This window comes from Cyanistes caeruleus, chromosome 12 (assembly GCF_971803275.1).
Source record: "Cyanistes caeruleus chromosome 12, bCyaCae1.hap1.1, whole genome shotgun sequence".
Lineage (NCBI taxonomy): Eukaryota > Metazoa > Chordata > Aves > Passeriformes > Paridae > Cyanistes > Cyanistes caeruleus.
In genome coordinates this window covers 5,836,181-5,859,398 of record NC_141712.1, presented here as the reverse complement: position 1 = coordinate 5,859,398, position 23,218 = coordinate 5,836,181, and the positions used below count along the sequence as shown (strand labels likewise).

Below are 23,218 nucleotides of genomic sequence, written 5' to 3'. Positions count from 1 at the left end.
TTGAGCCTTGGCATGTCAGTTCACAACAGCCCCTCTCTGAGTGTGCTTCCAAGAGAGGTTCAGAAGGATTCACTTCTCCCACCAAAGACCCAGAGGTGTGAGCCAAAACCTTGCCCAAGACATGAGAATTGAACACAACTGTTCCCTGGCTCTGCTGCTCTGCCCTGAAGTTTGACCTACACTGAGCTAGTCTGGGCCACAGGAAGCAATGCATCTGGAGAACAAAACAGGCTCTCCCATGGCCCTTAGAGGACAACCATCACCTTGGCCTCCTGTTCTTACCTGTCCAGGCTGGGGTTTGATGGAGAGGACCACGTCACATGACAGACCAGTTGCATTGTAGATATTGAAATGAGCTTCACCCTCTTGCCCAACCAGAACCTTGCTGAAGATGAATTTGTTCTCATCTCTGACGAAGAGGCCCACACCGTTCACTGAGAGCAGCTTGCGGTTGAGGTTGATGCTGCTGCAGATTGGGTACTCCTCGAAGATCAACAAGACATCCTCAACAAATGCTGTGGACAGACCAGAGGGATGAGCATGGAGAAGTCTCCCTGATGAATTTCTCTGGGCCCTGCTGGCCTTTCAGAAGGCTTGGTAAACTCTTTGTGCCCAGGCGACTGTTAAAGGCAGCCTTGGATGGAGGAGTTGGCTATGAGGATGGAGCTCAGTCAGCCTCAGTCCCTCTCAGCCTGGGAGGGATGAGTCCACTGACTTGAAGAGGGCTGGAACCTCTGAGGGTTTCGAGGTGGGACACCAGGGCTAACATGCCTCCCTATCCATGCAGCAAGTTTAGGTGCTGATCAGCAGCAGGTCTGGCCAAGGGAACCTGTGGACAGTACGTACCTGGCAGGCAGGACTCGGCAGTCAGAGTAAAGGGAATGCCCAGGGGATTCTCCTTGCGGTCTCTGCCCACGATGTCTATGTAGAGCTGCTCCTCACAAGTCCCCTCCTGCCCTGCGAGGCACTCCACTGTGATCCTCTGCTGGCCCCACGGAGCGATGGAGCCGGAGCAAGGGGACACCGTGAACATGCCAAGATTGAGGTGACCCTGCAGAAAAAGTTCCAGGAGAGGCTGACGGCTAACAGCTGTGCCTTGAGCACCCCAGCAAAGAGTTATGTCCTGCCTTGGCCTCCAGCTGGGCCCAAGCAGCCAGTCCCAGGGCAGGGAAAGATGACTCCATGGCCCAAAGGCAGCCCCAGGCTGAGACCAACAAGCCAAGAGGAGCTGCAACCAGTCCCAAGTGGCAGAGAGAAAGGAGATTGAGTGTAAAGAATGAAGATGGGTAGCTGTGATCCTCAGCCTCCAGAGGTAACACAGGAGAGCAGAAGTAGCTGTGAGAAGTGATGGGAGAGGTAGGGGACTGGGAAGAAGAAAAAGCAATGTTGTCTGAGCTCTGTGGACTGGGAGTTCAGGGGGGGATGTTTTTGCTTCTGTGGTGTTCACAGATCTATGCTGGCCAGCAGCTATCACACACCTGCTCCCCTCTGTTGACCCCACAACTGCAGGTCAGAGCCAGAGTACAGGACTGTCAGTGGGACTGAGCAGATCCTGGACTCCATCCTGCAGACCACGTCCCACCCTATGGAGATGAGTCCCCAGCCTGGGCACAGCAGCATCTTCTCACATCCCCTGCAGCAGCAGCACTGTTGGGGAGCAGGAGTCACCCACCTGTGTCAAACTTGATTTCCTTCCTGCTGAGCGCTTTGTAGCCGATGGAGCAGATTCCCCTGGCTTTGAACTGAGAGGAGAAAGCAGAGGTATCTGTCATGCTGAGCTCCCCTGCCTTTCTCTGAGGCCAAAGCTGGCCTTCCTCCTCACAGAGGAAAGCCTTCCTGCTCCAGAGGGTTCCCAGAGAGCAGCCTGCAGCACCCATTGCTGGACAGAGCAGCTCTGTCACCAGATTCCTACTACACATGGGGATACTAAGGAGTGTTTTTGCTCCCTCTCCCCAAGGCAGGGATGCAAATGGGCGACAGCCCAGGTCTCCTGGCTGCCTGCCACATACCAGCCGTGGGGTGGTGCCTCCTCAGGCAGGAAGGGTGGTGCAGGGCTTCTCGTACCTTTTGCCTTCCAATGAAGATGCATCCTCAGGTGCTTGTTGGATGCGGAATTTGAAGCTGAGCATGCCTTTGTTCTCCAGCACAACAATCTGGGTCTTCTTGCTGCCCTTCAGCAGGGCACCGAAATTGATGGGTGAGGCAGGCTCAATACTGAACTTGCTGTACACAGCCTTTGCCGACACCTTCACTGGGATGTTGGCAACAGTCTGGCCTCCTTCCCCTGAGATGGCATCTGTCACCTGTGTCCACAGGAAGGGGTGGTAAACAAAGAGGCCAGCCTCTACCCCAGTTCCCAGCCTCCACCCCAGGCCTCCATCAGTTCACCCATCCCTGTTTAAACACATCCTCCAGAGTCAGATTCTCAGCTCCACTTAGGAAGCCTCCCAAATGGTTCTGAAAGACTTTGTGTATGTAGGAGAGAGGATTCTCCTTCCATTAGACACCTATCCTGTTTATGCTCCCAAAACACTGTGTGGTAACACAGCCTGGCCCAGGCAGCTCACCTGGCAGTACAGGATGGGGTTGTTCTTGAGGAGGATTTCCCTTGTGGGGTGGAAAAACATCTCAATATTCACACCAGGCTGGGAGGCGATCAGCTTGCCCGACTGAGGCTTGACAGTGAAGTGGGATGCCAAGTCTCGCATCCTGGGACCTGCACCCTTCAGTATGAATCTGGGGAGAAAGGGAAGGAATGGAGATCTCTGCAGTTAAAAGTAGAGGTTCCACCAGCACAGCCAGGACTTTGCATAGGACCATAAAAAAAAGAAAAGGGAGAGTGCAGGTCTGCTCAGGGAATCCTGGATCTTGACAGAGAGTGCAGACAATCACAAGGTTACTGCAAGAAACCTTGACACCAAAACTTTTCATTCACTCTTTTACAGAGTCTCAGAAGGAGAAAGGAGGTGACCATCAAAGAAAGGTTATGAATTTCAGTGGCTGAAATTTCTGGAGCTCTCCTTTGGGTTCCTGCTGAGCTCTGGAGAACTGCTGGTTTGTGACTGCATTCTCTGGTAAAATAGTGGAGATTAGAGAGCCCAGGTTTTGTATTTACCATGAGGTAGCCAGCATGGAAACAGGTTCTAGCCATTGACAGAGGGAGAATGCAGGCCTGGGAACCTGAGGAAATGCTCACCACCAGGCAGCTGGACTCACCTGTACTCAATGTTGTATATCCCTTTGTTCTTTAGAGTCAGGACTTTCTTCACATTATCCAGGACATTAATGGTTCCAAATTCCAAGCCTCCTTCTGGACCTGCAGAAAACCCGCAGAGCAATGTCAGACATGGTATTTGTGAGCTGCTGCAGAATACACCAGGTCCCAAGCTACATGGAGGTCCTGGCACAAAACCCTTTTCAGCAAGTTTCTGTTCTTGGAAGTGTTTTCCAGCTACTTGTCTGCCCTTTCTCTTCTTACTCAAAATATCTGCACGCTTAGTAGCTAAGGAGCTCGGCTTCCATTTCCTTGCTTCCAGCACAAATCCAATTGCTTTGTATGCTGTGCTGAGAGTGTGGCAGTTACCAAATGCTTGTTCATGTTACTGTTGTTTCAAAGCCCCCAAAACCAACCTGCACATGAAGCTGCACATTTCAAAGTTCAGAGGGGACAGACTTAAGGCTGCTTTATTTCACACAGCTTGCAGGCTACGTGCTTTATGTATCCATGCTATTCTTGCATCCCATCCCGTCCCATCCCATCCCATCCCATCCCATCCCATCCCGTCCCGTCCCGTCCCGTCCCGTCCCGTCCCGTCCCGTCCCGTCCCGTCTCGTCCCGTCCCGTCCCGTTCCATCTAATCCTACGTGCTTTGGTCTCCCACCTCCCAAGGTAATGCAGTGCACCTGCACTGCTTTGTTTGGGAGACATCCACTGACCTTCAGGTAGGTCCATGCTCAGGAAAACATCATAGACCTCTGCAGAGATTATGATGTTTTCAGCCTGAACAATCCCCAGGATGTTTTCTGTATCTGAAACCTGAGGCAGCAAGAAACAAACACTGTTCAGATTATTCTTTTGGTAGACAGCCTCTAAGTCCTTATCTCTGTTGGCTGCTTCCCCTATGGCCTCCCCAGCTTCAAAAGTGTTGGTGGACACCCAAACTTTGCTAACCTGTTCATCTCATGGGCTGCCCCAGTGGGATTCTGCTGCAGTAAAAAACCCCATCAGCCCAACTCAGCACTGCTACAGCAGGGAAAGCATCCTTGAGAGGCACAGGGATGTAAGAACAACCACAGGAAATGTGAGGTGTCTCAGAGCAGGTGGCATTGACAACCCTCTCCAATCACCTAGCACCCTCTCTGAAATGCAGCCCCTAAGCCATGGGGAACAAAATCCCAGGGGGAGAGCGTTGCATTATGCAAGAGGTTCAGACAAAGCCCAAGAGGAATGCAGAGATCACGCTGCAGTCTGTACAACCAAGCAACCTTCGACCATTCACAGGGACAAGGTGGTTGTGCTACAGGCTCAGGGTGCAGTGTGTGGTTATCTGGGGGGATGTGGATGCACTGCACGTTCTGGCAAACGCTGTGTAGAGGCTGAAGTTGGGGTCACAGCACCCTCGTGTCTGTCAGGAGCAGCTCTTCCTGACTCTGTCCCTAAGAGCACGTGGCTGCCCCCTGTGCCCTGCTCTGCCAGGCAGGGCACCGTCCCTCTCACCTCTAGTCGGAGGGTCTTCTCAATGTTGCCAATCTGCTGGGCCTCGAAATCCACTGTCACTTCCATCTCTGAGCCAGGATCAATGGTGCCGTTATCTTGGGACAAGGAGAAGTCCTCAACAAGGTCATCCAGCCCACTGAGCTGCCAGGCCATGGGCAGTAGGGTGTTGTTTTTCAGGACCAAGGTCCTGCTGTCAGTCCTGCAGAGACAGGAGGCACTTGGCATCAGCTGCTGGCTGGTCACTCCAGCCTCGCCACTGAATGCAACCTGGAGCAGCTCCATCCGAGCCCTGGAAAGCAGAGTCAAACGTTTTGTCTTTGTCACAAGTCTTGGAGTGTGTGTGGGATGACTGACCTGTGCAGAAGCAGCTTGTCAAAAGACAGCTCCAGGGGGCTGACCTCCAGCTTCACGTGCACCCCATGGCAGCACACGCTGAAGACCACTGGCTCTGGGTTCTTGTCAATGCAGCAGATGAGTTTGTCTTCCAGGAAGCCAGGGGAAGTGGGGTATGCCCAAATGGTCAGCTCCTGGACCCAGCCCCATGGAAAGAAATAGAAAGAGCTCTGTGTGTGAGCAGGAGCAGCAGCTCCTGGGCACTTCTACGGTGCCTGCTCTACCTGGCCCTCTCCTACCTGCTTCTCCTTTGGTTTCAGGGTCATGCTGGGAGGGTCCAGAAGGAATGTCTCTGCTTTCTCATCATCCTCAAAGAAGAACTGGACCTCTACGTCCATGGGGGAGTTGTTGAGGATGGTTATATTCTCCGAGTTGGCAGGACAGTTCTGGGCCTTGTACCTGTCCACAAAAGGGGAAAAGGCTGCAGAGGAGACTGTTGCCTTTGCCACGCATCGAGGAAAGCACCGTGTGCACCCGAGGAAGCAGTGCTGGAAGACCCTGTTCTAACAAACATGTGAGGGAAGTGGATCCCAGCCAGGGGCATGGGCATGTGCTCATCCTTGCCTGACTTTGATGCCTTCCCCTGTACTTGGTGCCTCCACCCCAGAAGCCTGATGATGCTCAGGCCACTTCAAGAGTTTTTGATACAACATAAATATGGATGCTAGCTTTGGAGCAGGCTGCAGAGAGCTGCAGAAACTGCAGGCCCCATGGACTATCAGTCCTGCCTGAGAAGCTAGCCTGAGAAATTCATAGGAGGATTTCAAAACAATCCTCAGAGACAGAAAACAACTGCCAGGTGCTGCTTGTCTGTCCTCTTGTTTTCCTTGCAGGAGAAAGTCAGGGGTGTAGTGAGCCCCACTGACCAATGATGGTGATGTAGCACTTTGCTAACCAATTAGAGTTTCCTTTCTGTACTTTCCACGTATCTGTCTATAAGACAAGCCTAGAGCAATAAACTAGAGGAATGTCCTGTTGTGACTCCCTTGAGAGTCCGTGTCGTTCTTTCCCGCCGTTCCCAATTAGAACGACACATAAATTCAAAGGTGCCTAGAAAATACCAGTACACCAGGCACATGGGCTCTTTCCCCTTCTTTCTTGGGGTGCCTTCCCTGCAGGGTATAAAGAAAGGCTTTTGGAAGAAGAGTTTAGCTAATCGCTTTCATAAAAAGCCATGAAACTTCTTTGAATTTCATGGGTTAGCTCAAAGTCTGAGAAAGAAATATAAAGCATCAATTCCCAAGAGGAATGCAGGAAGATAACAAATGGCCCTTCTCTCAGGTGTGGAAATTACTTTGGAGTGAAAGGGTTAAAGAGGCAAACAGAAATCCCAGACCATCCATCAACTTGGCTAAAGATTGTCTGTTTTTTAAACTATTTTGATTTCATTCCTTTGGGTTGTCAAAATAGCCCCAGCACTCCAGAGCTCCCATGAAGACAAGAACTTAATATTATTTTTAAAAAGTGACAGTAAAAGTAGAAATACACAATAGCTTCAATGACAATGTGTTCAGGAAGACTTTATCCAGCAGTGATGATGCAATGTCATTACAGGAAAAGTAATTCCTGCTGTACGTTCCCCCTGACACCTATTGGCAGGTCAATAATAAAATCTTATTAATAATTACAGATTAATGAAAGGTTTACAAAACCATCTACAGAATAATTGCTCAAACAGGCTACCTGCAGCGGTCAAGGCACTTCAAAAAACACCATAAACGTTATTTTCTAAGGGGTGAAGCTGAGATGTGAAGTCACCTTGGACTGGCAACAGCATGTGGCTCTGGCCACCAAGGCAGCCACTAGGCAGGCAGAGCAGCTCCTCCAAGGCTCATTTGCCTCTTATCTGCTCAAGTTCACAGATCTGTGTGTTCCTTCAAACCCATGTGTGTGCCAGGACTCTGCTGGGGACTGCCCTGGACTGTGCCACCAGCACAGCATGTCTCCAAGCGTGTCCAGAAAAGTACAAAGGCCAGCAGGGAGCACCTACCACTCTCTTGATTTCCCACACAGCAGCGGTCCAAAGTGGAATTGCTTGGTGCTCTCAACATACTCCTTGAAGATGATTTCACCCTCCTCCATGGTCTCTCTCCACTGTGGAAACACCAGCCTGGGCAGAGAAAGTGGGGAAGGAGGAGCTATGAGATGCTCCAAGTAGACAATGCAATCAGAAAGCCATAACCCATCCTGGTGGCTCAGGTACCATCTGCCTTCCCCAGCTCCCAGCACAGAAAGAGATGCTGGGTGACATCAGGCAGCACCATGTGCCCAGGCCAGAATGCCCAAGGAGCAGCCCTGGCTGTGAGCTCGGGGGCAGCAGTGTGGGAGGCTGCCAGGGGCCAGCCTTACCGTGGGTTCTGGCTGATGCTGGGGTACAGGCCGGTGCCACTGCAGGGCAGCTCGTACTGCCGCTTTGTCCCCATCAGCTCAAACCTCAGCGTCTGCTCAAACTTCCCCGGCTTTTTGGTGGAGAAGTGGACCTTCAGTTCCACCTCACCGAGGGCAGGCACTATCCAGCGGTACCGTTTCAGCCTGGCAATTAAAGAGGAGGCTTCAGACATTGCTGAGGAGCAAATGAAACAAGGAGGGTGCACTGGCCATCCCATGGAGGAACTGGCACAGGGTCCCTGCGGAGCTGGGGACGATGGACCTTGTTTGGCAAGAGGACCAAGAAGCAGAGGCATCACCTCCTCCCATGCAGCTCACCTGAGGAATTCTGTGGGGATTGAGGCACTTTTCAGCGCACTTTTCAATCTTGTTGTGGAGGAATCCCGGGGACTTTCTGTTCTCTCTGTAGAGACCTGGTTCTTCTTTGTAGACTTGTCACTGCTGGCTGCTTTACCCTTCTTTGGCTGGCCCTCAGCAGAACTGCCCTTCTCATCTGGGGCCTCGGCCTAAGGGGAGAGAGAAAGGGGAGGGAGAGGTGAGCCCTGAGACATCCCCATCCTGGAAAGCAAAATGGGGGTTTGTTCACCACTGGAAGAGAGAATAAATAAATGAGTCCACCTCCCATGAACTTGGTCTTCCTTATTGGTGTTTGTTTTACCTAGGACAACCCTTCTCACTCAGGATCCTCTCCTCAAAGGAAGTTGATGGTTTAAAGTGATTTTTTTCCCTCTTGTCTTACAGAACTGCTCTGTCCCCAGCAGAGCTGTCCATATTGTCACATCCCTGACAGAAAGGAGACCTGCAGACACGGGGCCCCATCACATCTTCATTACCTCTCCACAATGATCCTTTTCCATCCAACCTGTCCCCCAAGCCCCCATCTAGCCTGGTCCCTGCCCTGGCACCTTCAGTGCCAGCACCCTGCAGTACCCACCAGATTGTCTTCTGGTGCAGCAATGGTGAAGGGCTTCACAAGCTCTGCAGAGCCCAGCCGCTCCTCTGGGTAGTCGACTATGGAGAGGACAGCAGCAGGGGGAAGGCGAGGCTCTTTGGGATGCAGTCCCAAATATTTCAGCATCTAAAACAGAAGAGAAAATCCTGTTTATACTTCTGTCACCTTCATCCTCACAACTCCTTTAAAGGCACTGAGCTTTAGGCAATGGGGTTTTTGATTTATATGAAGTACAAGTGCTTTGTTATGCCCAGTGGAGTGAGCAGCCTGAAAAGCAGAGGCAAGAGCTACAAGCGGTACTGGCAGACAAAACTCTCCCGAGTGACTCAGCTGAAGAAAACAATGACCATGAGCTGCCCTGTCCTGGGACTGTTCATAACAATCTCCAGGCTGGGAGACTCTGAACAGATGGGATACTTGTACACAGAGCTCTCCCACTTTCTGCCCATCTGAGGGATGGTGATAACCTCCCCATCCACACAGATGCTACAGAGTCACTGTGGAACATCATCAAGGGCCTGGACCATCAAGGCTCTGTGCCATTTTCACCTGGGAGGACACAATGCTCCAGGGTCCAAAGTCACAGCAAGCTCAAGATCTGAGCCTTGCAGGGGTTTTTACCTGGTCTTCTGTTGGCAGCCTCCCTTTCCTCAGGATCTCCCTAATCATGGCCTTTGGATTTGTGACCTGGATGTCCAGGCATGGCACCCCGACATGCTTATCTCTGACTGCCTCTTCTGTAACTTTGCTTGGTGTCTCCAGATGAGATGACTGAAGACTCCTTTGGTCTCCCTGTTTTTGTTCAGGCTTCTTCTCCACCTTCTCCTGAGGCTTACTGCTCTTCTGACCTTTGATTTCAGATGAAGGCTGGGACTTGTTTCCCTTTTGAATCACAGGTAACTGCACAGTACCCTGAACCCTGTTCCAGTAGGAGAAAACCTGCATAACATTCTGCTGTGATGACTCATAGATCTCAAACCTCTGGATCAAGTTCTTCTCCATCTCAGCTGGGTCCGCTGGGATTTTGGTTTCCCCCTGCTCTGAGGCTTTAGTTTCCCCCTTCTTTGGGATTATAATTTTCCACATTTTTGGGACTTTGTATTTCCACTTCTGTTGGATTTTACTTCTTTCCATCTTTAGGATTTTGGTTTCCTTCTCTGGAATTCTGGTTTCCTTCCTATCTGGAGCTTTGTTTTCCTTCCTCCCTGGGGATTTGTTTTTCTCTTTCTCTGGTGTTGCAGGCTGCTTCCCCAAGGACACACTCTCCATTTCCTTCTTCTGCTGCTTTTTAGCCAGCTGCTTCCTCTCCCTTCGGCAAACAAAACAGAAAACATCACTGAGAGTCACCACCAGAAACCTGGGCTCACTAGTCCTGGCTGGCCCTGCACCTTAATCCTTGACCATGAGGCCAGGCAGAACCACGAGACCATTTCTGTGAATTTTCCTCTGTCCACAGAGGTTGGGGACATCCAAGTGAGGAGAATTGTAGAAGGGGACCTCCAGGAGCAGCCAAACCTAAGCCTTGCCATCATAAGGTCTCAACTGTGCAGCCTCCCTCTTAAGGCACACCCAGACACCTCCACTGCTAAAGGCTGATCCCCCCAGCTGAGCACTGATGCCTGGAAACGCCCTTCCTCTCTTGATTTCCCAGTTTAAACCAGATCACATAAGCAGCTAACATCTGTTGATGCCTCCTACAATTCTCACTCAGCTCATTCAGCCCCCTTCTCCCTGGGCATAGCCTGCTCCTTAATGCGAATAATCCAATCAGTCAGAAAGCAAAGGCTGCAGGAACTCATCTCCTGCAAGACAGGCTCTTGTCAGCCACATTTCCTGCTGGAACCAAGACAGACTAGTGCTCTCTGCCATGGAAGCAATTTGAAGCAGCCTTGTCCATCTCCTCCCCGTGAAACCAACTTCAGCCTGGGCTGAAAGAAGTCCTGATACACAGGCTTACTTTAAGCAGCCTCCCCTCCCAGCTCCACACTTTTCCTGTGTGTCCTGAGCTGGGCTGCCTTGCTGAGCAGAGCTTCTCCTGTGCTTGCCTACTGCTGCAGCTGAAGGGGAGCCTAAAGGACATGGGATTTTATGGGTGGTGTCCCACCATAAGGAGAACCCTGGCAGATCAGCATTGCATTCATCTGTGGCAGGACCAGGACCCAACTCAAGGGTTTGTCTGTGGCCCACACCTGCCCACACCACAATCCCACTGTTTTGGTGAAGAAGGGAGATGATGAAGAAGGTGCAAATCAACATCATGGACTTAAAGACACTTCTACAGGCAGTGCCAAGGCAAGCCCAGAGCCCAGCTCCCTGCAGGCAGCATCTAAGCCAGGAGGGCTCACCACTAGAATAGAGAAGAAGATGTTCTGTCTCAACAGAAGATGGTCCCTCCTCTCTTGGAAGCCAGGGAGCTAAGAGTGGCCATCTCTGTGTTGCTTTTGGCCTTTGCTATCAAACACCTCGGAGTTCAGGGTCCTTGGAGCAAGGAAACCCTCCAGAGACACTACCTACCTACTACCTACACTACAGAGACAGTACCCTGAGCAGTAACCCATGGAAGGCTTACTCACCTGTCCTTCCGTATAAGTATCCTTTCCAGTATTTTACCCACTAGTGCTTTCTTCTTCTTAGGGAGAGCATCATATTCATCCTCATCCATTTTCAAGATATGTTCTATCTTCCTCTGTAAAGCTTTTTCCCGCCGCAGTTCTTTAGCACAAACCAGAGGAGAAACCATGAGTGACTGCAAGCAGAGCTGGGTGCTCTGGGTCAGCTGCAAGGATTCACAGCTTTTCCCAACTCAGCCTATCATACCAGGAGATGTTGAGGAGCTCATATCCCTGCTCCAAAATTCAGACAATCCCCCAAACTATGGCCAGGCAGTGAGTTCCTGTGCTTTGCCTGGCTTAATTGCACCAAGGCTGGGGACAGTCGTTTGTCACTGAACTACAGCAGCTTGCACTTGTGCCCAGGCTTTAATGTTACAGATTAGGATGAGTCGTAAAACTTCTGATCTCCTGCAACTCTTAAGATGAGTGCTGATTCCACTGAGCCAGAAGGTGGAAAGATTAATAGAAACATTTCTTACAAGCTCTGCTGGAAACCCAGATACACAGAGATAAGGCTGAGGGCTTGAGAGAGATTTGAGAGGAACGGAGGTATCTCACCTTCCTCCTCTCTTTTAGCTTCCTCCCTCTTTCTTTTAGCTTCTTCCTGGGCTTTGCAAGAAGCATAATCATGATGCAGGTTCACCATGAAGATATGACGACGATTCTTGACAGCTTTGAGTACACAGAGCAGGGAAGATTCCAGGCTGCTTGTGAAGAGGCTCTCCAAGCCATCAAAAACCACTCCCTTGTAGCAGTCATTACTCTGCAAATAAAGGGAAGAGTAAGTCAGTCGTTGCACGCAGGGGGCTCGCAGCTGGACAGTAAACCCAGATGTCACAAGGCACCAGCTGCCCTTGTTCCAAGTGCATTAGCTAAGAGCAGCTTGGATCTGTCCTTAGGCTCTGCCAACAACGGGCATCTGCAGTTTCCCCCAGGGTTCCCTGCACACAGTCCAGGATCCTCCAGCAGCAGGTACAGACCACCTCCTCCTCCTCCTCTCCGAGTTGTACCTCAGTGCCTGTCTCTCTGGAGCAGGAATGTCTCCTTTCCCCCCACCCCACACACCTTCAGTCTCTCACAGAGGATGTCCACCAGCAGGTCCTCAGGCAGCACACAGCTCAAGCAGTTCAGCTCTTCGCCATGACTGCTGATGATGTTCAGCTGCTGCGGCGCAGGAGCAGTGGAAACTGTGAACTGTAATGTGGACCATTGTAAGGAAAATAAACCACGGTGGAAAGCCCCAAACAACTCCCACTGCTGGGCTTGGAGCTGGGGTTCCTCACCAATGGAGACCAGAACAGCCCTGCAGTGCAGGGGCTCCAGGGGATGGTCCTGGAGAGCCCATCCCTTGGCCAGCTGAGACCCAAACTTGCAAGCCCCTAGTGCAGCCTCCCAGCACTTTGCTCACTGCGTGCAGTCACACTAGCCAGGAACACACTTTGCCAGCAAACCACTGAGAAACAGTGGAGTTTTCTGCCAGAGCACATTCCCAGCCCCAGTCATGCCCAGCCTGCCAGCTGGGCTTGACACCATGGACCCACATACCAGGCCCTGGCTGGGATAGAGCCTCCACTGTAAGCAGCCCCTGCCCATCTCAAGGACAATGCAAAGGTCCCAGGCATGAACCAGGACAAATCATGTTTACCTCAAGTTTGCTGGCTGGAGTGCTCTTGCTTTTGGCATTCTTCTTGTTGACTTTTTCCCCAGAGGCTTGTTTATTCTTGGTCTGAGACTTTTTATCTGCACAGGGGACAGATGGTTTAAGGGGTCTTTGAAAAGCCAGTAGGCACCTTTTCACCACAATGGGCACAACCTTGAGCCCTGGAAGGAACATGGCACTTTTTCCCCAGTCTTCTGGGCACTGGCAGCACTGCTCCCCAGAAGCAGCTCCTTCCCTGCTTCTCTTACCAGCATGGTAAAACATGCCATCCCATACCTGATTTTAAAGCCAGCACTACGTCCCTCCTAACAACGGTGCCTGCCAGTGACACTGATTGTACAGCAGTTCCCGTATGGATCAAGCCAAAGATTCGTTCTCCAGAGCCATTGTTTCCATACCCTGCACCCATCCTGCATTCTCATGTGGAGACCTGCAGCCCTGCCCCACTTGTATCATCCGTCTCCACAGAAGCTAAATCCACCCTGTGGGAAAACCCCAGCTGGGACCCAGAGTCTTCTTCCTTCCACCAGCTCCCAACCCAGCCAGGTTCAAAACTCAGCAGCGCCGAACTTCCCCCTGCACCGAGCCAGGCCTGGCCTCACCCTGCAGGGCTCAGGGTACCAACTGCCCAGTAAATTTCATACAAGTCTCCAGTCTCACATGAAGAACATCCCAACGTGCATGAGCTGTGTAACCTGACAGTGGGCATAGGCAAATCTCTGGAGAAAAGAGCTCATCTCTAGCATGTCTCTCATTGGAAATTCCTCTGGGAGGCTGTCCTTCCTTTCCTCTCGTTTGTAAGGTTACACTCATAGTTAGTCCTCTTGTGCTTATTGAGCCACTTGGAAGGCTTTTTCCTTGTTCAAGTGGGCAGCAGCTCTGCCTGATGCCCATGAGGAGCAAGCTTGATTCAGCTTTGAGGAAATATAAAGTATTTGGGAAAGAGGCAGGTGTGCTTCACCACCCCTAGAAAAAGGAACATGTGCCAAGAATGGCAGCAAAGGGGGCTATAAAAAACCCCTGACTGAGCTGTTAAAAATGATTTTTTGTTTTTTCAGACAAGCCAGAGATGCACTTTACCCATGTTCCCTAAGAGACCCAAGGACTGAAAAACTGCCACTCTGAGTAAGCAGAAGTGGACAGTCATGGTGGGTTTCCCAAGCACTGGCTCTGGGTCCAGCATTTCTGCTTACCAGGACTACCTTTGTCTTCGCCTTTCGGCTCCATGGCAGCCTTGGTGCAAAGCTCCCGGGCACAGCGCCCTGCTTGGCTGCGATGGTTGGCGATGGCCTCTTTCACCACGGCGTCAATGGACAAGCAGGCAGCATCGTAATAGTGACACAGGGCTGCTGCTACCTCTGTCTTTCCTGAGAGAGAGAGGAGGGCTGCTGGGTGACACTTGCACAGGAGGCATTACAGGGACAGGCCCTGGAAAAATCTCCAACAAGATTTCAGAGTTAAAAGGACAGTGGGAAAGCAAGTGTCCCTCCAAGGGAGGCCATGAGGAAGGCAGCTGGAGCGTGGTTACAAGCTCTGAATTCTAGAGCCAACAGGATCATCTCCACCCCCTGTTCAGCTGTGCTGAGAGTGCTTTGCCTTAAGTACCATGGTCCACCAGGATGTGTTTCTCCTGCTTGCCCCTCTCCCTGCAGCCCAGGACTGCAGCTCACGTACCTGCCCGGGGTGACCCATGGACAATGACAACAATCCCTTTGCGCTGCTGTGCTTTACGCCTCTCTGAAGACGGGTCAATGCCCAGGTGGCGCATGACAGCCCGAGAGATAGGATCCTCAGTCACTTTCTCCATGGGCTCAGGACAGGATGTGAGAGCTTCTGCTGCAGTGCAAAACCAGGGGGAAAAGTCAGCCTTCTGCCTGCCTTTGATCCTCACCATCCTTCCCATCTCCTCAGATCCCAGGAAAGGAGACTTAGTGAAAGCAACATGAGCTTGTTTTTTTGTTGCTAGGAAGGTGCAAATATAAAAGAGCCAGTGATATTAGACCTGGTCCTACTGGCTGAAGAACTCATCCAATCCTAGTCTTAGTGGCTAAGGGACACAAGGGAATAGCCTGATTATTTCCCCAGTCTAGGGCAGACAGATAGAAGTTGCTTTGGCTACTCTCACGGTTGGTAGACAATGCCACAGCCCTTCACCAAGAGTTCCCCCACCAAGCTGGGGAACAGACAGCTGCTAAAAGCATGGGCTTTCCCTGGAGAACAAGGTGACAGCAAGTCCAGGGTGGAAGGGCTGGACTCCCTGCTGTGACCACGGTCAAAACAGACACCACTAAATCCTCACTGTTTTTCTGACCTGGTGCTGCCTCGCTCATAGACTTGGCCTCACCCTCAGCCGTGGCCTCCACCTCTGCCATAGCCTTGAGCTCTTCCTGTTGAGCCTTCAGACTCTTCTGTGCTTCATAGTCTTCCAGCACCTCTGGGGGCAGCATCCCACCCGCGGCACGTGGAGGCATTAAAAAGGTATTTTGGTACTCAGACCCGACTGCCATCCGCAGGATCTGTGTGTGTAGGGAAGAGAAACCACATGCAAGATTCCTTTTCTCACCTTTCATCACACACACTCAAACAACCCCGTTTTCTGTCTCCTCCCTTCCTCCCAACCTGCCACAGCATGTTAGCAGAGATGGCTTTGCCCTGGAGATTGCCTCCATCTCCCTGGCACAAGCCTGGGAATGCTAGAGTGCTGTGAAGCTTGGGCAGCATGTACACGGGGACCAGACCTGCCTTCTCACCTTCTCCTCCTCAAGGTACTGCTCATCAAAATCCAGGGAGTAAAACTCAATGGGGAAGTTGCATGGGTTCTTCACCACCACTGTGGCCTCCACCCCATCGCTGTCCACCAGCACCCATCCCATCTTTAGTGCTGGGGGACTGAACTCCAACCGTGGCTCCAACCCTTGTCCTGAGAGGTGCAGCTTTAAGTGATTCCTGCTCCCACAAATGTTAAGCTTCAGCTCATTCTGGTAAGACCTCTGAAAAGACAAAAGTGCAGAGAACTCATCCATGAAGTCCCAGGTGACAGGACCCCAAATACCATGCTTGCCCCAAGGTCAGGGTGTTATCAGTCCCTCCAAGGTGAACAGAAACCAGATATTTACTTATGCAAGGGACTATGGCATCTGTGTCTGGGTGTGAGTAACTGGGATGAGTCCTGGTGTGCACTGTAACTGGGTACTGGGTATCAGATGGATGTACAGTGGAGTGCCAGGCATTTTCACCCAGTCATGCAGGAGTGCAGTGGTCAAGAGAAGGGCCCTTGGGGTTACAGTGTCCACACCCAGTCCTGGCACTGCTGCATCAGGCAAACGCCAGTTCCAGGAGAGAGGCAAATGAGCTCTCGCTGGCCAGAAATAAGGGTCACCTTCTCTGCTTAGTGTTTGGCTCTGATCAAAGCCAGACACAAGATGGTTACATATCTTGAGCAATTAAAATGTTCCTGGGACTGTCTGTGGGCACAGAAGCACTTGTGTCCATACTGGTACACACTGTCACTTTCCAAGACCCAGCGGCCACAGGCAAAGTACTTTTGGGAATGCTCCATCTTTTAAGTTGAATCCCCAGCTGCATGGGAATGTGAAGGCAGGCCAGAGCCCAGGGACTGACTGCTGGCAGCACACCACTACAGGTGACTGTCCTGCCATGCTCAGGAAGGTGTCTGGTGGCTGTTTTGCCAGTCAGTTGTGCAGCAGGATGGGCCTAGAGCGGCCATTCCAGGATTATCCTCTGCGAGTGTGCAGCTGCTCTGCACCGAGTGTCGCAGCTGCAAACAGGGCCAGGCAAGGGGGAGGCTGAGGGGAGCTGGGCACATCCCTCCCCTGTGCCAAGAGGCAGCCACAGAGCCCTGATGCTCTCTGTGCAAGCTCCCTGGGTGTAGACGCGATTTCTGAACCGGACAGAATTTCAAGCTCTCAGGAGCTGATTGTTCCCAAGGGAAAGTCTTGGGAATCTTTCCTCACTTACAGACTGTTTGTGTAAGTAAGAGTCTGCTTTTCTGAAACAAGACACAGATGTTCTGAGTGTTTTCTCTCTTGTCCCACCAATGGGAGGAAAAAGGTGTTGTTCCGTCTAACAATTAAGGTGACCTGATCGAAACAGCTTATACAAGAGTTAACAAAACCCAGAAATAAAAGCTTCTTCACTTCACGAAAGCTGGCTGCTGTATGTGTGATTTGTCAGAACCCTTCGCTATACTTCGTGTCCTCTAGCGATACCTGAGGGCATTTCAGAGCACTTCTCCTGGGAGTGCTCTGTGGGGTGAACAGAGCCGCACGGGGCTTGCAGAAAGCCCCCTGTGAAGGCAGAGCTCGTATCACACTCTCTGCAGCAGGCCCTCATTTCCAGAGAGCCCTGACAGGCCTCCTGGGCCGAGACAGCCCTGACAGGCCTCCTGGGCCGAGACAGCCCTGACAGGCCTCCTGGGCCGAGACAGCCCTGACAGGCCTCCTGGGCTGGGATAGCCCTGACAGGCCTCCTGGGCTGGGATAGCCCTGACAGGCCTCCTGGGCCGGGATAGCCCTGACAGGCTTCCTGGGCCGGGATAGCCCTGACAGGCTTCCTGGGCTGAGACAGCCCTGACAGGCTTCCTGGGCTGGGATAGCCCTGACAGGCCTCCTGGGCCGAGACAGCCCTGACAGGCCTCCTGGGCCGAGACAGCCCTGACAGGCCTCCTGGGCCGGGATAGCCCTGACAGGCTTCCTGGGCCGGGATAGCCCTGACAGGCCTCCTGGGCCGGGATAGCCCTGACAGGCCTCCTGGGCCGGGATAGCCCTGACAGGCTTCCTGGGCTGGGATAGCCCTGACAGGCCTCCTGGGCCGGGATAGCCCTGACAGGCCTCCTGGGCTGGGATAGCCCTGACAGGCCTCCTGGGCTGGGATAGCCCTGACAGGCCTCCTGGGCTGGGATAGCCCTGACAGGCTTCCTGGGCTGGGATAGCCCTGACAGGCCTCCTGGGCTGACAGCTGACACTGTGCCGGATTTTCCCCCGCCAGCTCCCGGCACCAAGCCCAGAGCAGGCTGTCCCTGGAAAGCAGGGCAGCTTAGGGCTGATGCTCTACGGCACAGGCTGTCCAGCCTCGAGGGCAGGAGTAAGGACAAGGGACAGGTCTTCCATGTGCCTTCCAGAAAGGATTTATTCTCTTGAAGGTTCCAGGGACAAAAGACAAAAGATACAGGGCTACAGCAACTCGTATAGGGGAGAAGAGCAAGGGGAGTGCACAAATAATAACCCAATAGGGAAGACTTAGGGGAGGAGCACAAGGCTGGTTTATGCATTATTACATAATACATAAACCAGTGGGGAACACAAGGGGAGGAGAGGGGGGCACATGGCCCAATGGGACTCGGAGAATAGGGGAATTCCAAACAGGGCGGTCCAGGCAGGGGAGTGGCACAAGGGAGGATTGACAACTTAATGGGAGGGGGAACAGGGAACATTCAGGAACAAGGGGCAGGCATCAGGGTGGATTGGCAACTGGGGTAGGCGGGCACAGCTGGGACTAAACTATTAACAATAGGAGAGAGGGTACAACTTAACAATAAAGAATGTAATTGAATCATACATAATGAACAACAATGCACAGCAACAGACAGCTGCCAATCTCACCTCCTCCTTGGGTGTAAACTGGATTTTCAAGTTCTGCCATTTTCCTGCATCAAGGGTTCCTTTGGATGGTGTCACTTCAAAGGGACAGGGCTCATCCTCCAGCGCCTGCTGCTCCTGACGTTGCTCTGGTGTCATGTATTTGAGTTGATTGCTCTGGATACAGAAACCAATGGTGTGAGGTCTCCTCAGTTTGAGGACAGAGCCTCAGAGATATCAGTACATATACATATACATATACATATACATATACATATACATATACATATACATATACATATACATATACATATACATATACATATACATACACATACACATACACATACACATACACATATATGTATACATACACATACAAATACACATATACATACACATACACATGTACACGTACACGTACAATATCAGATAGATAGATAGATAGATAGATAGATATAGATAGATAGATAGATAGATAGATAGATAGATAGATAGATAGATATAGCCAAACCAAGTGTGGCCCCCATAGCCTAGAGCTGGAGGGAAAAACCTGTAAACAGGGCAGGCAGAGGGAACTTCTGTCCTCAGAGGAGGAGGAATGGGTGAAGATGGCAGAAAAGCAATCAGCAGCTAATAGAACAGGTCCAGGAAAACCAGCCTTGATCTAGACCCTCAGAAGATTCCTCAAACACGCCGTAGACCCAAGTGCTTGGGCAGCCACAGGAGCAGAAAAGGTAAGAGATACAAGGAAAACTCAACCAAGAAGTTACGTGTTCAATGTTGCCTGTGCTTTACCTTCATAACAGGCTTGATGTCAGTAATGAACCATTTGCAGGGCACTTGGAACCAATTGTAGAGCCGGACTGTCTCAACCTGGCACTGCCCAACGAGGATATCGGAGAACTGCAGTGTGTTCTTGGAGAGGTCGAGTGACAGTTCCAACACAGTGGCACGGAGGTGGATGTGAAACATGGGGCCCTTTGTTACCTGTAGAAGGACAGAATTCAGCAGAGGGTGCAGGTGACATCTGCTGCTGTGCCCAGCCTGCTGCTTGCCCCAAGAGCTGTGGTACCTTTATGGGCAGCAGCACATCCACATCACCCTGCGGTTGCTGGGCACTTTCAAAGCACACTTCAAATGTCTTGGTGTAGCTGTGGGGCCCGAAATGCACCTCCTTCAGGTTCACTCTGAAACCTTGAACAGATGAAAACAAAGCAGCTGAGATACACAAGAAACATAAGAAATGTGTCATAAGCATGTTAAGGCCTTACAGCTGTCCTGGTGAGAGGTCTGGGAAAAACCCCATGCTGTGCTGTGACCTGGACAAAAAACTTAAAGAATGCACCTGAACACCCCTTGGACACAGCAAGCCACTGTGTGATGGAAGTGCAGCCTTGCCTTAAGGCCTCTTTTGGGAGTCTCTTTTGATCCACCAGAGGATCTCACAGGCTGTTTCCTCAATAAAGGCTGAATACAAGTGCTGTGACAGTGTGAATTCCAAACAAAGCACTTCCAAAACACAGCTTTCCAAAACAAAACACTTGTTGCAAAACAAGCTCACAGAGTGCCCAAAGAAACTCGATGCTTGTGGGAGCCAAGGGCAGAAGATGGTGAGAGGTGACCAGGGTGATGAGCCCATCTGGCCCCTGCACTGGAGTGTCAGGGCAGTTGTAGGCAGGCCAGGTCCCTGGGCATGGCTGGACTGGAGAATTCTGCCTCTGAAGCTCCCAGCAAGGGGACTGAGAAGAAAAAGCTCAAAAACCTCCCCAAGCTCAGTGGTTTAAGCTAGTTTGTCTGAGACACCTCCTTCATGCCCACAGGAAGTGTCTCCAGCACTGCTTACCTGTGTCCTGCAGGACAGATACATCGACCTGGAAGGACACTGGGATCTGCCCAGGGTTGGTGATCTCCAGAGTACGTCTCTCAGTGAAACCCTTCAGGACAGTGCCCATGTCCAGGACATACTCGCGCAGCTCAGCTCTGCAAGAAGGAGTAAGGACAGTCCTTAAATCACAGCCTGCCTACATGTCCACCTGGACAGAGGAAACAAAGTGGCTATTTCTTTATTCACTTTATTTAAAAACTCAGCTCAAGTTTATGAAACCTGAGGCCTGACCCCCTGGCAATGACTTTGGGAAGTCACAGGGAGTGCAGGTCCTAGGTTTTATCAGCTACCAATGGTACATGGAAATAAAAGTAGTTTAAAATGGACACTGGTCACAGTTTCTCTGCTATGAAAAGCCAGTAGAGGTGAGTCCACTGGGCCTCCACTGGTCTCAGTGCAACTACTTAGCCTGGTGTACAGCCTGAGCCTGAAATTGTTTTGGGGCCTAGGAATAAGATTTGCCTGTACAGGAAATCTTCACTGCTCTGCAACCAGATCACATGATCTGTTCTGCAGAGCATCTTCTTCCTCAACTGAAGCCTCCTGTGCTTGTGCTGCATCATGATGGTGCAAAGGGAGGGACCAAGTTACCGAGATAAGCCCTGCCACCCCACCAGGATTCAAGTCATCTGATCTAGGGTTTTAAAGGGTTTGCTGACATGTGCAGTTCCCTTCCCCTTTTGTTTAGTGTGCTCTGTTAGTTGGAACCAAGACATCAGCTGGGAGCTGTCTCTTTCAGAGCTAGTCATCAGGGACAGAATTTATGCTGTCTGGAAGGGCTTGAAGGTCTGCAGTGGATCCCCCCAGCTCTAGGGACAGAACCCCACACCTGGGGGGAGCTGAGCTGTCCAAAGCTCAGCGTGGTGCTGGGGAAGGGAGGGCACTCAGCTGCTGACATATAGTGTGTCACAGCCACCGGGACAAGAGCCTTTGTGAATTCTAAGCTATTCCCAGCTCTGCAGACACGAGGAGCTCTCACAAGAGGAGGACATTGCTGGGTGTTTCTGACGGGGCACCTGGAGATGGGGATGGGAGTCCCTACTCACTCAACAAGGCTCTGGCGCAGCTGCTTGTCAGGGAACTTGGTCTTCGGGGAATGGGATTTGAGATTTTTCTGCAGACCCAGAGCAGCCTTCTCTATCAGCATGCTCACCATCTTCATCTGCAGCCGAGGCTTTGACTGAGGAAATGGAAGACAGTGCCTGGTTAGCAAAGGTTCTTCCCAGGGCCCAGCATGCACCTGAAAGAGGATCTCACCCTACTCTTATTAGGAGGGGATGTGGGGTCCTCCTGTCTGGGCTGCTCAGTGTCTGTGACACTCCCTGCTCCCTTAGCCAGGACCTCATCTCCAGCATCTTTGCCTGCCCAACCACTGCTGGCAAAATTTCCTTGATCTGGCCAGGCAGACAGACAAGCCAGGAACCTTCCAGAGCTCCAGATACTTGCCTGCCCCCAGCCAGGACCAAGGCAGCTTGGACAAAAGCTGTCTTGAAAGGGAACCGGGACCAAGCTGGTGTCTTAGAGATGAGCACAGCCAGCACAGTCCTAGGGCGCAGTCAGGCAGCTGCTGTTCAGGTCTGTAAATCTGGCAGGGCTTGGCTTGGGACTAACAAATTCCCCAGCAATAACCTGCATCTCCTTCAAAGCACCATCAACCCTTGAGCATGGCCTTCAGGATCTCTCCCTGAGGTAGCCAGGAAACTACCCCAGAAGAGACCATGACCAGAATGGCAGCCCTAGGGACAATGCTGAGGTGACACATGGTTCTAAGTGGGCAGGGAGGTCCCAAGTGCCATCAGGGCACTGGGAAGCTGCTGTGGGCTGCAAAGGGCTCAGGTGACATGGAAAAGGTGGCATGTGCCAAATGGGGCTGCATCTGCTCTTACTACAATGCCAGAGCCAGGCAGAAGTAACTTCAGGTTCCTAGTCTTTGGCTTCCAAGTCTTCAAGGTCTGAGTCTTTGGGGTCTGAATTTTCACAGTCGGAGGCTTTGATGTCTGAATTTTTGTGGTCTGAGTCGTTGGGGTCTGAGACTTCAAAGTCTCAGTCTTTGGGCTCTGATTCTTCTTCCCAACAACTGATTTATTGCTCTCACTATCTTGTTTCATGTGTTTTACAAGCTGTTGCAGTGGCTTCTCATATTTTTCATCGCCTGAAGGAAGAAAATATCCACAAAGAGAAGTGTGAGCAAAGTGCCATTTAAGCTGGGATGTCCCTGCCTCCCAACAGTGGCTTCTTCCAGAAAGAAATTCCTTAAGCCATCTAAGGAAAGTGGATGCTGCTGCTCCTCTCTGAATCCTCATGTTTGCTCCCACCCATCGTCCTCCCCACAGAGGAGAGTCTCATCCCCTGCAATGTCATGCAAGTCCAACCCTGCCAGAAGCCCTGCCAGAAGCCCTGCCAGCCTCTCTTACAACTTTCCCAAGCCTTTCAGTCCAGCCATCATCCTTCAGGACCCTGCCAGATGTGCTGGCAAGCTCTGCAGGATGGTTCCTGGGACAAAGGCCACATGGAATCCTCTGCTCAAGACTCACAAAGCAGCTAGATGGCTTGAGTTGGTCTGGGAGTCCTGCAGCCCTCCAGGCTTGGTGCAGGTGGGCATGAGCTGCCCTATGGGCATTTGGTAGGGAACAAAACCAGAGGGGCCCTTCCTGGCAGCAGACAGGCAGTGCCCACCTTTGATGTTCCAGGGCAGGTTGACACTGATCATGGGAAAGGACGCTTCTCCTTTCAGACAGATCTTTTCCGGCTCCAGGTCACCCACTTTAAGTTGGTAAATCCTGCTGAAGGCTCCTGGTAATCCTGGCATGTAAGAGAATTTCAGCACTTGCTTCTCACCAGGTGCAATGGAGCCCTGCAGGAATGGGAGAAGAGGAAGGGAATGCATCATTGTTTGATGGCTCAGGGGACAGACAGGCTGAGAGGACAGGTTCTCTATCTAGAAGAAACCATCAGACCACAGCACCTTCGCGATGAATATTACAGTGTTGGCAGTCGCAATTGTTAGAGTA

At 51.6% G+C, this 23,218-nt stretch overlaps 1 protein-coding gene and 1 long non-coding RNA gene across 4 annotated transcripts in view; one reads left to right on the top strand and one right to left on the bottom strand.

Annotated features, from left to right (window-relative positions):
* LOC147650828 (uncharacterized) overlaps positions 1-23,218 on the top strand; it is a 130,809-nt gene that overhangs the window by 59,117 nt on the left and 48,474 nt on the right. The window lies entirely within an intron of this gene.
* The window catches only part of LOC111934787 (axonemal central pair apparatus protein HYDIN-like), a 68,913-nt gene that overhangs the window by 8,716 nt on the left and 36,979 nt on the right, over positions 1-23,218 (bottom strand). Inside the window, exons 28-57 of one of the 3 annotated variants that reach the window (XM_086848119.1) lie at positions 22,884-23,061; positions 22,094-22,359; positions 21,254-21,387; positions 20,166-20,302; positions 19,395-19,516; positions 19,118-19,309; positions 18,344-18,496; positions 15,473-15,712; positions 15,067-15,238; positions 14,397-14,558; positions 13,916-14,089; positions 12,708-12,802; positions 12,128-12,256; positions 11,621-11,825; positions 11,024-11,162; positions 9,072-9,759; positions 8,433-8,576; positions 7,817-8,004; positions 7,460-7,642; positions 7,101-7,220; positions 5,350-5,509; positions 5,072-5,244; positions 4,718-4,916; positions 3,937-4,036; positions 3,217-3,316; positions 2,568-2,736; positions 2,065-2,303; positions 1,673-1,742; positions 847-1,051; positions 283-515 (exon numbers count right to left, since the gene is read on the bottom strand). In XM_086848119.1, coding sequence (XP_086704245.1) covers positions 283-515; positions 847-1,051; positions 1,673-1,742; positions 2,065-2,303; positions 2,568-2,736; positions 3,217-3,316; positions 3,937-4,036; positions 4,718-4,916; positions 5,072-5,244; positions 5,350-5,509; positions 7,101-7,220; positions 7,460-7,642; positions 7,817-8,004; positions 8,433-8,576; positions 9,072-9,759; positions 11,024-11,162; positions 11,621-11,825; positions 12,128-12,256; positions 12,708-12,802; positions 13,916-14,089; positions 14,397-14,558; positions 15,067-15,238; positions 15,473-15,712; positions 18,344-18,496; positions 19,118-19,309; positions 19,395-19,516; positions 20,166-20,302; positions 21,254-21,387; positions 22,094-22,359; positions 22,884-23,061 — 5,469 coding nt within the window. Of the gene's footprint in view, positions 1-282; positions 516-846; positions 1,052-1,672; positions 1,743-2,064; positions 2,304-2,567; positions 2,737-3,216; positions 3,317-3,936; positions 4,037-4,717; positions 4,917-5,071; positions 5,245-5,349; positions 5,510-7,100; positions 7,221-7,459; positions 7,643-7,816; positions 8,005-8,432; positions 8,577-9,071; positions 9,760-11,023; positions 11,163-11,620; positions 11,826-12,127; positions 12,257-12,707; positions 12,803-13,915; positions 14,090-14,396; positions 14,559-15,033; positions 15,239-15,472; positions 15,713-18,343; positions 18,497-19,117; positions 19,310-19,394; positions 19,517-20,165; positions 20,303-21,253; positions 21,388-22,093; positions 22,360-22,883; positions 23,062-23,218 lie in introns of all 3 variants that reach the window. The other 2 variants (XM_086848120.1, XM_086848118.1) reach the window with 2 other exon arrangements.